The sequence below is a fragment of the Protomyctophum bolini genome, assembly GCF_963924005.1.
Source record: "Protomyctophum bolini genome assembly, chromosome: 13".
Taxonomy (NCBI): domain Eukaryota; kingdom Metazoa; phylum Chordata; class Actinopteri; order Myctophiformes; family Myctophidae; genus Protomyctophum; species Protomyctophum bolini.
Window position 1 is genome coordinate 30,228,662 of NC_137874.1, and position 12,346 is coordinate 30,241,007.

Below are 12,346 nucleotides of genomic sequence, written 5' to 3' on the forward strand. Positions count from 1 at the left end.
CAAATGCATGTTGAGTTATGTTCAATGGAAAAAAAATAAGTTACCAATATTATACATTGTTATGGTGGGGGGTGCTCTGCTTTGGCTGTTCTGTTGGACAAATATCAGTATCACACACTGACAAGTAGTGTGTTTCAGACATTTTATTTCGGAGTTCTTAGATACTGTATCAAACATACAAATCACTCACTTGTAATTAGGTGAGTTCTCATTGGAACAAGGCATGATGCATTTTACATAACATACAATGCAGTACTTTCTCATTCTCTTATCATGCCAGTGCTTTGTTCAGGCTGCAGGCTCTCAAACACATTTCAGTCAGTGAACCCCTTTCCACTTGCAAACCCTCTATTGGTTGGTGCAAACACAGGGCCGTTGGTAGGTGGTGATGGCGTGCCGTGAACAAAGCTATAAATTATATAAACGTTTACATTACTTGAAAATTACCTTTAGGCTATATTGGTTTGTTTTTCCTTCCCTTTTCAAGTGATGTCAGTTTGATGTGCCATAACTTCATAGAGGTAGTCTCTCCATGACAATGTGGTCCATTAGAAAAAACAGCATCTTCAGGCATAGAAAGGGAAAGCCAAATTTATATTTTGTCACACAAAGTTGCTCGCCAAAAATAACTGACTCAACATGAAGTGCAGACGTCACATGATGTTTAGTTAGTGGACCCTCTGGTGAGCAGTTACAAGGTGGTCGACTTCAGGAAAGCTGTCGTGCGACAAACTATAAATTAGGCTTAAACCAGATTGTTATACTTAGTTGTGCACCAGTGTCACACATAGAAAATAGCAGATCTATCACCTGCGCACAACAAAATATAACTCAGACTTTATGGGTTCATGACCCCACAGTGATCCCACAAGGCAAGAGCAGCATAACAAGGCCATGCAAATAGGCGGCCAAACAGGACAAACACTCCTATACTCCGTGCAGTTTAGGTCAGGAAAGGGAAAAGTTAGTTAAATCTCCTATTAAAATTTGTTTAGATTGCGAGGAGGGAGAAAGAGTGAGGTGGCGTTCTACAAAAGTCGCATTCGGATTTGTTCGCTTAAAAAACAAAAAGCTCTCACTCTCCCATTAGGATCAAATGGTTACACACCGGCATTTTGAAGCCCGATGTGATGCACAGACATTCTGACGCACTCAATACTAACCCTAAACGCACGCGGAAGCCAGGTAGTCGGAATAGCGGTGCGTCGGAAATCGGAATGCCACTCTGTTACCGGACTGAATGGCTTTATCTTACTGGTATCTCAAGGCACCTCCCCCCCCCCCCACAATCCCACACATGCATACTGTACACACATAGCAGTGGACACACAGAGGCAGTATGGTGCATTAGTAGTTGTTGTTGACCCATTCTGCTTCATTGAAGTATCGCCTGCCACTGCCAAGGACCAGCTCATTTCTGTAACAATCCATGTTTGGATTGTAGGATTTGCGGTTTCCATAATACCCAAGACTGGTTTGGTATGTATCTTCCTTTCCGTTGCTCAGATACGTCTGATAGATGTCAGCCTTCACTGTATGCCCACCAGGCGCAAGTCCAAGATCGTAGAACTCACCCCTCCCTCCCAGACTGCCCTCATATATCTCCTGCTCGCCATAGCTGCCAGACCCAAAGTGCTCACTCTTTGCTGTACGACGGCCTAGGCTCCTGTCATACATTTCTCTGTTCCCGGAACGGCCTAGGTTAGTGTCATACATGTCCCTCTTCCCCATGCGACTCACGCTGGTGTCATAAGAGTCCCTCTTTGCTGAGCGAGTCAGGCTTCTATCGTATGAGTCTCTCTTGCCTGAGCAACTCATGCTAGAGTCATATGAGTCCCTCTTTCCTGCGCGAGTCAGGCTTATGTCGTATGAGTCCCTCTTTGCTGTACGCGTCAGGCTTGCTGCGCGAGTCAGGTTGGTTTTGTATGATTCTCCCTTTCCCGCGTGGGTCTGGCTTGTATCGTATGAATCCCTCTTTCCTGCACGAGCCAGGCTTGATTCGTACAAGTCAGTTACTGTGCGAGTGAGGCTTGTGTCGTACGCGTCCTTCTTTCCTGTGCGAGTGAGGCTTGTGTCATACGCATCCTTCCTCCCTGTGCGAGTGAGGCTTGTGTCATACGCATCCTTCCTCCCTGTGCGAGTGAGGCTTGTGTCATACGCATCCTTCCTCCCTGTGCGAGTGAGGCTTGTGTCATACGCATCCTTCCTCCCTGTGCGAGTGAGGCTTGTGTCGTACACGTCCTTCTTTCCTGTGCGAGTGAGGCTTGTGTCATACGCGTCCTTTCCTGTGTGAGTGAGGCTTGTGTCGTACGTGTCCTTTCCTGTGCGAGTGAGGCTTGTGTCGTACGTGTCCTTTCCTGTGCGAGTGAGGCTTGTGTCCATGCCCAGGCGCCCCAGGCTGAGGTCATTGAGGTCAAAGTTAAGGAAGCTAGCTGTGCTAGCGAGAGTCACAAAGCCACTCTCTGTGTCCCGACCCCCCAGGTTGTCGTAGTCACCGGTGGTGGGCGAGGAGATCTCGGGGGAGGAAACCTGAGATAGGAAGGAGGTATTTTTGGTGTGCGGACGCGTTGCCATCAGGTCGTCTTCCTTCTGTGAGCGAATTACGTTGTAGACGTCGTTCGAAGTCGGGCTGGGACAGAGTCTTAGCTCGGTCGGACACACTTCTGATTTCTGTTGCTTCTTCCTTCTGACACCAGTGAAAAAAGAAAAATTGACATTTAGTAGAAATGCGAAAGCCTCATTCCTCAACAAAGAATGCAATCGATTGGAATAAGAATAGTGACTTTAATGCCCTCAATTACCGTTACGGTCTTCATTACTAATCTTAATCTTCCCAAAGTACTTTGCCGTGTCAACTGACATGCCTAATTGCATTGTCACAAAATGATTATGCTGCATATAAGAGTAGTTTTTACTTTGTCCACAGCTGAAAAAATGTGTTGATTGATGACTTCAGCCAGCCAAGTGCAGCCTTTAGTGTATGAATTAGCTACTTGGCTACAGTTTAGATTAGTCAGCGTGGAGGGGATATACAGTAACTGCTGTTCATCAGTATTCAGACAGCACATTTCTCTTTTAGTACAGTATATGGAATGCTTAATCTGCACGGTTTGTGCCAGGGGTTTCCCTAATTTATTAGGAGTGTCCCAACATGTTTACGATGTAGTGGGCACTTAAAGTTATGTACAATTTATTATTCTATGAAACTCGCATAATCGTAAACGGTTAGTGGTAAATCTACTGTTGAACAACACCATCCATAGTAATCGCATGAATTTTGTGTTATTTAATTTTTTTTAATATTTAAAATAATCTGGATTTCTTAATTGGCCCTTTTGAAATATGGCCCTCCCTCTCCTTAAAACCATGCCAGATTTGCTGCTGCTTCTCACCGTCTGACCAGCAGTTTGTAGCAGCAGACTCCTGTCACAGTCAGAAACAGCAGGAGCAGAGGTATGGTTGGAAGGATGATGTAAATCAAATTCAGGGCTGCAATAGAAAATAAAGATCTGGATTTAGTGACCATATTGCTTACAATCGCTTACAATTGCTTAAATACCCATACCCATGCTGTACATAAGGCTTTGTTTTAGTCAAGTTAAGTACGCTTGCCAAAGACATCAAACAGTGCGGATCAAATTAAAAAACATTCATGTATTTCTTCTCAAGTGTGAAAGGGCCCTAAGTTGTAGCGTTGGGCCACGTTGACTCTTGTTGGCCATTGCAACAGAAAGCTTGATGTTGACCAATGTATTTCCTGCCAATATATGACATTGAAAAAGAAGCAACAGCTGACCAAAATATTAAATTAGGTTGTGATTTTGTGACCTCTGTCACATCTTCATGTTAAGGTCATAAATGAATGTTATAGACCTGTAGCCCTGTTCTTCTCGTGGTCAGCTGGATTCCAGGGAAGGATAGATGTAGGTAGGGCATCTGTAATCAACAGCATTAGTTACGGTAAGACTCAAATAATCAATACTAATCATATTTACACATTATTTTGGCTATTGTTTCAGTTTAGGACAAGCTTAAGTTAACCACTTGAACCCATATTGACTGGGGTCCCCCAGGATCTGTACTTGGCCCCATCCTTTTTCTCCTCCAAGCCAATTCATAAGCTATTTTTGCAGAATGTTTGTTTATGTCACGCGCATACCCTCTATATGTAGTGTCTTGTAGGCTGGTGCAGAAATAGTTCCTGTTGTATGATTGGTAACCATAAAATGACTTGTTGTCAAAATGTTGATTCTGATACAGAATTACATTATTGGCATTGCCGATAGTTAATTTAATCTGTCAATTAATGAGACTGTAAGTAAAGTATAACATATCTAAATGTCAATGGAATTCAATTGGAGAGTAATTTATTTGATTTTAATAAAATAATATTTTTATATTCTAAAAAATGAATCGTATTTTCTTTTTGAAATATAGTATCAAAAATACAGAAAATAGAAACTCTCAACGCAAACACAATGCATGGCAACGTGACTCGTTGTGAGCTTGTGTATTTTTCCATCCCACAATAGGGCTCAAGTCGTTAATCAGACTGCTGATCCATTTAGTCAATTATATAAAATCTATAAAAATAATTGTAGTCTTAAAATCCAATTTAAATTATGGAGCTTCTCAACTATCCAATTAATCAAAAGTAGTAATCGATATAAAATAATCCCCAATTGCAGCCCTAAGTTAACTACTGTATATGTGAGTTCTTTATTGTATACTGTATGACCCCCAGTATGTTGGAGGTTCTACGTTAGTTGTCAGATGTCACTGTACTATGTACCGAAGCAAGTTCCTTCTGTATTAGTAAACCTCAACCTTGACAATTTTTCTTTTTTAAAAGATTGGTCTTACCAGTTTGGGTTGAGTTAGGGGAAGGCGAAGGCTCTAGTGATTTTTCTGCAAATGAAATTATATACAAACATCAAATGTTCTGTGTTCACAATCATTTGAGAAAGTTCTAATGAAATTCATATGCAGTTATATTTATACACATCGCTGTGTGTCTCCGCCCGTCCCTGTGTGTGTGTGAACTTTCTGCAAAATGTTGTGAAAGTGTAGATCTTATATTGTGTGCGACCACAGTGTGCAACTAAGTCAAAATCAGGCTTACCGTGTTTGCCTATCATTTCCTCCATGTGTGTGTTAACGATGACGGTTAGTTTGTGTGTGCGCATATTCATGTGCACGTGTATGCCATACCTGAAGTGTATTTGCAGATGAAGTTGTTCTTGGTCTCACAGTTGTCATCATTCCATTGAAACATGTAGAGTCCTCCTAGGCCAGGGGGAGCAGACGGCTGGTGATACATCACCACACACACCTCGTACCCACACGATGGCTCGTCCCAGTGCCAGTTCCTACACACACACACACACACAATCACACACAGTCACACAGTTACAGTCATGCGCAGTGCACACGCACGCACGCGTACACACACACACACACACACACACACACACACACACACACACACACACACACACACACACACACACACACAGAATGTTGCAAAGATGTGGCAGGATGGGCAGGCTCTTGTCTTTATTACTATGATGCTCAACCTTGTTAATTTGTTATCATGTGTTAGGCCGTGGACCCCCATTTGATGCTATATTTCATCTCCTCGACTCCAATCTACATTGTAAAATTATCAGTGTACAAATGGAGCTGTCCATTTAGGTAATTCTTTACACTCTCTTACATGAATTTACACTCACGTCCCTTTTAAACTCTCGAACCTGTTACAATTTGCATACGCAGCAAATTGCAGATCATATGACACGATGTGCCATACTTATGATTGAGTTAGGGTCCATTTGGTTCCTAAATCAATCATGTAGCTGGGGACACCCTAGCCAGACCCTAATCATTCTTCATCATTTAGCCAGACAGAGTGGGAGACAGTGAGGAAAGGTGCTTGAGGAGAACTCTGACAGAATGTGCAGATCCGAGGCCAGCTGGGTGTACGTGTGGTAGTGAAGATCTATCGGAGACTCCGCGCAACACTGCACTGCAAAAGAATCACTGCACTGTGATTAAAGTGTACAATTGTCCGCATTGCAGTCAGTGTTGCGTGGAGTATCTTATACGTAAGTATATATGCTGATATATGTGCACTGCACCTGCTAAAGAAGTGCTTTTAAAAAAAAAAGACAAAAATTACACCATTCAAAATTAAAAGGTGGGCTATATAAGAAATAACAGTTAAATACAACTATTTAAAAACTAGCATTAAATGATATACAGGATGAAAGAGAGGCCACAAATACAATGATGGCCTTAACATAAAAGTCCTTTTCAGGAGCGATTTACAGTATAGGATCACTGATTTTGCCCACACAAAGGCCCAATCACCCCCCCGGTTTTAGGAATAACGAAGAGGGGCCTACAGTATACCGGACTATCTCATACTAGACACTAGACAGGCGTAGAGAGCATCTTACCCCATTAATACCATGCAGGAGGGCATCTGTGTCATTTTAGACTTTTGCATTGGCTATTTAAAAAATAGCAGATATACATATGCTTTTTTTGAAAAAAAGTGAATTACAAAAAGGTGTGAAAACTACTTTGCAATATTTTAAGTTACAGTGACCATGTGCTATTGCAGTGCACCTGAATGTGGACTTGCTGCCATCCACCCAGTAGTACTGCGTAGAGCAATCGGTCTCAACGCTGTCCTGGTCTCCATGGTTACGGTGGAGCCCAATCCAGAAGTCTCCATCGGATGGGCGGAGTTCTGTTATCAGTTGCTCTATGATTTTCTGCTCGGCCACCGACTCCACACTCAGCAGCTCTCCGCCGTCCCTTCGGCAAGCAAGCTCCGCCTCTCCGAAGTTGAGGCGCCGCCGGGGCTCGGAGAAATACGCAAGCTTGTAACACGGTTTCCCTTTGCCAACCCTACAGACACGCTGACCTGCACACACATGCCGCCTCTCATTAGTATTAGATAGAAGGGATAATCATGACATTTTCAGTAAAGCTGGGCAATAAAAATATATGTTGAAACTGACATTTAGAAGCAATAATGAACTTAATCTTGCTCATACTGTAGATTAATCAAGTGGAAGCCCCCCCTTTCTGTATGTATCAATGAATTGACACGAATACATTCAAATATTAGCCTGTATTATACTTCCTTTTACAATGGTAGTGTGCACAAGTAGCCAATCTACAAGCCCACAATGTGTCTTATCGCCACACGTTCTGAGCTTGCATGTGGATCAGCTATCAGCCTATCACTAGTGACTATAGGCTATCTATTAATAATTGTTCATTGATCTTAATTGAGGTAAAGGTTTGAAATCATCGTGATATTGATTTGAAGTTATCAGTGCCAACACTGAACATTCAATCCTGAGAACTAGAACATAGGCCACATGCAGTGTCTATCTATGGCCCTTAACTAACAGTGAGACTAGTCTGTCCGTACAATAATCAGTCTACTCTGTAGGATATGTATGGCCACATCTACACACATGTGTGTTTAGAACTTTTGCTATGTTTGGCACCAGCTTCCACACTAACCAACCCCTAAAATGGAAATGAAAACATTGAAAATGAAACATTTCTCTACAATTAGTCAATTACAGGGTCAGTTGTGAGCGGATACAGTAACGTACCTCTGGCTTCAAACATATTTGCTTCACGTCCAGGGAGAAGCCATGTAGTCAGACCATAAGAAAAAGAAGCAGAAAGATGCAAAAAATTAAGTGTGTGTGTGTGTGTGTGTGTGTGTGTGTGTGTGTGTGTGTGTGTGCGCGCTGGGTGTGTGTGTTTGTGTAAACTTGTCACTTACCTGTGATGAGGTTAGGTGCTGTTGATGGAATGAAATATAAAAGTAGAAGTTGACAGAGAACTGTTATCAGCATCATCTTTTTCATTCGTCTGCTCATATCCCTCTGTGTTCAACTTTTCATCCCTTCCCCTGTTCATCCGCTCAACCTTTCAGTGTGAAACTCGACCATCCTACCTACTGTATACTTCTTACAAAATAAGAAACAAACAAAAAAAATCTTAGAAAGAAATTCTGAAATTCAGAGTGAAATTGTATAAACGGCAAATATCCTTTTTCCATCAGCCCGAGGCTGGAAGAAAGAAAATGTGTGACCAGACCAGAGGAAGAGCAGAAGGAGCCAGGGAGGGGAGGGGAGGGGAGGGGAGGGGAGGAGGAGGAGGAGGAGAATGTGTTTGGGAGGGGGGCTGTAATCTGTTAAGAGCAGTCTTAATGATTGGAAGAAGAGCCTCCATCGATCGTAAGACATCTAATCATGCAAGTGCTCCTGGCCGTAAACGCTGACAAGAGGCAGACTTCATTCCTTTATTCCTTTAGCTTTTGACATCGTCATTATAACGATGTAACACGAAAAGTTGTTCACTGATGATTCAAAGAATGTTCTCTCACACACACACACACACACACACACACACACACTCATAACAGTGAGTGTAGGATCTAATATGATAAAAGTAATAAGGGAGATTTTTTATTCAGACATTTGGACACATTCACTGTACACTGAATTTCCAGGATCAGCAGAACCCACATTTCGGAGCATAAATGAGTTTGTGTGTGTGGCCATGTGCATTCCTTAATGATACTGTAGTAATTTCTAAAATGGCCCATAAGGTTGATTTAAAGCATGCATCCACCACAAGTGTGCCATCTGCAATGTGCTTATGCTATGAAACAGGGCTGAGAGTTTAAATGAGGATGCCCCTACACAGTAAAGAAAAAAAATAAAGAAACCTCAGTGGTAACTTAACTAAAAGAGTGATATATGGGTCTAAGTGGATGGGTCCATTTTTACACTCCGAGTTAAATTAGCACTGAGGTTTTTACTGGGTAGAGTAGAGTGTAGACTTTCCCTGCGTCAGTCAAACTGTGTGTGATTGTGATAACACGATCCTGCTTAAACACATGGTCATCGGTTTCAGTGTGAAAATATTAACCTAACATTTAACGTCAACATGATTTATTGTGTGTGTGTGTGTGTGTGTGTGTGTGTGTGTGTGTGTGTGTGTGTGTGTGTGTGTGCGCGTGCGTGCGTTTGTGTGTGCGTGCGCGTGTGGGCACGTGGATGACGTGCACCTCATTAGACAAAAATGCGATTGAGGGGCACTGGAAATATTGACTAAAGCAAGGCTCCTTGTGCGTTTTGAATTTCCCAATGCATACAGTATGGCATCTGAAACGTCTAATTGGGAGTCAGACAGAATTGTATTATATTATCCCAGCACCCTCTGCCCAGTACGTACCCTGGCCTGAACTCCTCCACCTCCCTTCTCACAGCACACAGCCCCCCCGCCCCTCCCCATCTCCTCCAGCTCTCTGATCTCCTCCCATCTAACATCCTCCCGTTTCTCAATCAGTTAAAGGCACCTCAGATGGATGGCCGCAGGGAACATGGTGCATCACTGACTGACTGTACCACACACACACACACACACACACACACACACACATACACACACACACACCTAGTCATCATAGTATACTACACGCACACACACACCACAATCCCTATCACATAACCCCTCCACAATCCCATATAAACCACAAATTGTACACACACACCATCATCAAACCATACATACACACACAAACACACACATACTGTACAAACGAGCACTCGCTCACGCACGCACGCACGCACGCACGCACGCGCGCACACACACACACACACACACACACACACACACACACACACACACACACACACACACACACACACAGCATGCAGACACAACCTTTTCCTGACCAGGAGAGCAGATGAAGATTGTATCTGAAAATATCACTTGTGGATGGCTTCAGTAAACGTGTAAAGGGGAACTCCTGTGTGTGTGGAGTTGTGGACTATTCTGGACTATTCTGTTTGAACTCTAGCATCTCTATTCTAGGGCTTGTCTAGATCTGCGAAAATAGCCTGTCTACAAGCACACAACACGTTGCATCAACAACATTTTTTAGTGTAGAGGCAAAGCAGGAGGGGGCCTAGTATAATGCCCAGGCAGACACTGGTCAACTTAGTATAGGGTTTAAGTTGATAAACAAGTTAAAGCAGTTTTTTATGAAAGCTCTATATTTCAATAGTAATCATTGCTATATAGATTGTTTGGTCAGTAACAGGGGTATGTCTCTACAGCTCCTTAATATAACAAAAAAATACATTTTCAGGTGGGATGCCAATTTCATCCAATCAGAGAGTACCCATTTATTAGCTTCAATGTTATAGTGTTCCAGTTTCAATTGTGTCCACTCATTTCTTTGTGTCATCATTTCCATGCATTCACTTGTTTATCCTGATCTGAAAAATATGTTTCTGAGCTGGAGAGATGGGGAGACCACTGTTACTGAACAAACACCATTTAACAAAGAAATATCACTGCAACTTTAATCCTCTCTTCAGGGCAGCCTACTGATCATTGCCATGAAACAAATATATAGCTGGATGACAATGAACATGAAAATAGGAAATTTAAATTACCACAACATTGAGTTGAAAGATCCAAGTTGGATTAATGCCAGACTGTGGGTCCGCATTGCGTAGGCACACATAGGATAGGGGACTTCCAAGTAATTTCACCCTGACCCACGGTACAATGGGATGGCCCAGGATCAGCAGAGAGGGGTGGTGGTAACAGAATGGGCTCTATGCAGCCAACACTTCAGTTTGGGCCACCAGAACGCTTCCGGTCGGCAGCCACTCATTCACTTTGAACGTACAGTCGTGATTTTGTAGGAATAAAGTTCAGTACTTTATACAACACTATTTCATTTGATGTGATGGCATTGGCATAGTTTTTCATAGTTTGTATTATTTGTGTTGCAACGTTGACATGATGACATGAGTTTCCAATATGGACATTTCTGTATCTGTCTTTCTGTGTCTCTGAGTATTTTAATTTGACAAATAGTAACATAAACATGAAAACCTCAAAACTGAGCAATTATTTCCCCATTTTTTTATTTAAAAACATTTATTTATACGAGTTTGGCAGCCAGTATGTAATTGTAATAATAAAGGACTTCTTTACCCATTTTCAACCTATCTTCAGATAATCGGCACGCACCAAAACTCAATATAATGGTACCAATTTTGTCTACTCACTGTGTCCCAAGAGGGCCGTGGACAGTTCATTGTATAAAAAGGGTTCCGTCCATAACCCAACAATAAGACACATACAGAGTGAGTAGACAGAAATGGTTGTCATCTTATTTTAGTGAGTTTAGTTAGTGAGGCTCAAACATTAGATAAGGTTGAAAATGGGTCATGTCTGTTTCTGTTTCACCTGCTACAATAACAGAAGGACTAACAGGAAAAGAGATGTGGAAACAAACGTTCCACTGTAGTTCTTTAACAAACAAACAAAATAAACTGCTGTAGAAGAGTGTGGAGGTCTGACTCCTTGTTAAAGGTTTAGGTACAATATCAGCTTCTGTCACATGTGTTCTGTGGTATGAGCAATGGGATCAGGGTGAGTATACGCTAGTCACCATTGTCTGTAGATTTGTAGTGATCCTCGTCGATGGTGGAAAAGATGTGTCCCTCGTTGCTCAAGAACTCCACTGCTTGCCTGATGACAGGCATACTTGTGCCACCAAGTCTCTGCTTCAGTTCTTGAAGGCTGATGCCCTCAGCATCTTGACAACGCATGATCAAACTCAGCACCTGGTTCTGATTTTGGTTCAGCCCGTTATTAGCATTACCCCCTGCATTACTGCTGCCAGGGCGGGACATGGGAGTGCTGCTCGAGTTCATTATTCCACCGCCGCCAGATGTCGTGTTCTGTGGTTTGTTTAGAGGCATGTGCGCTTGCACAACCTCCAGCATGTGTGAAGTGATTTCGTTCATATCCTCCAGGGGACTAACACTGAACGCCACCACAGACTTGATATTCTGGAAGGACCGCAGGTTGCCCGAGACTTTGACATAAGTGCCGGGGGTTAGGACAGCGCTGTCTACACTGGAATCCTCTGAGTCGACCCAGTGTTTTACATCCATAGGAGCACACGTCATGTCATCTATCTTGTACTGGATGTTGGTCATGGTTTTGTCTATGCTTCTGATAACCCCCACAACAGTAACTTGGGCAACCTCCACCTCTCCCACTTTGAAGACCTCATCAGTTTGAGCAGCAGACATCAACTGAGACATTGTGCACGGGATGATCTGTGTAGCACGCTGTCTCTGTTTCTTTTCCCCTCCTTGGGATAAAAATGGCGATGCGAAACCTCTTTGGGACTGAGTGTAGCCACCACCCATGCTGGAGTCCCCATATCCTCCTCCTTGATTCCACATGTTGAATTCTGGTTTAAGTGACAGAAGCT

General features: G+C 42.8%; 2 protein-coding genes across 2 annotated transcripts; both read right to left on the reverse strand.

Annotated features, from left to right (window-relative positions):
- Positions 1–367: 367 nt before the first annotated feature.
- On the reverse strand, positions 368–7,653 carry layna (layilin a; the record flags this gene model as incomplete). Its single annotated transcript, XM_080781122.1, has 6 exons — positions 368–2,686; positions 3,393–3,489; positions 4,864–4,908; positions 5,212–5,369; positions 6,631–6,931; positions 7,638–7,653. The coding sequence occupies 6 exons, from the start codon at positions 7,651–7,653 to the stop codon at positions 1,348–1,350; spliced, it is 1,956 nt and encodes a 651-aa protein (XP_080637248.1). The 3' UTR covers positions 368–1,347.
- Positions 7,654–11,504: 3,851 nt separating this feature from the next.
- LOC308326972 (replication protein A 32 kDa subunit-like) lies at positions 11,505–12,317 on the reverse strand (the record flags this gene model as incomplete). Its single annotated transcript, XM_080780076.1, has 1 exon — positions 11,505–12,317. One exon carries the CDS (start codon positions 12,315–12,317, stop codon positions 11,505–11,507), a length of 813 nt encoding a protein of 270 aa, XP_080636202.1.
- Between the last annotated feature and the right edge of the window lie 29 nt (positions 12,318–12,346).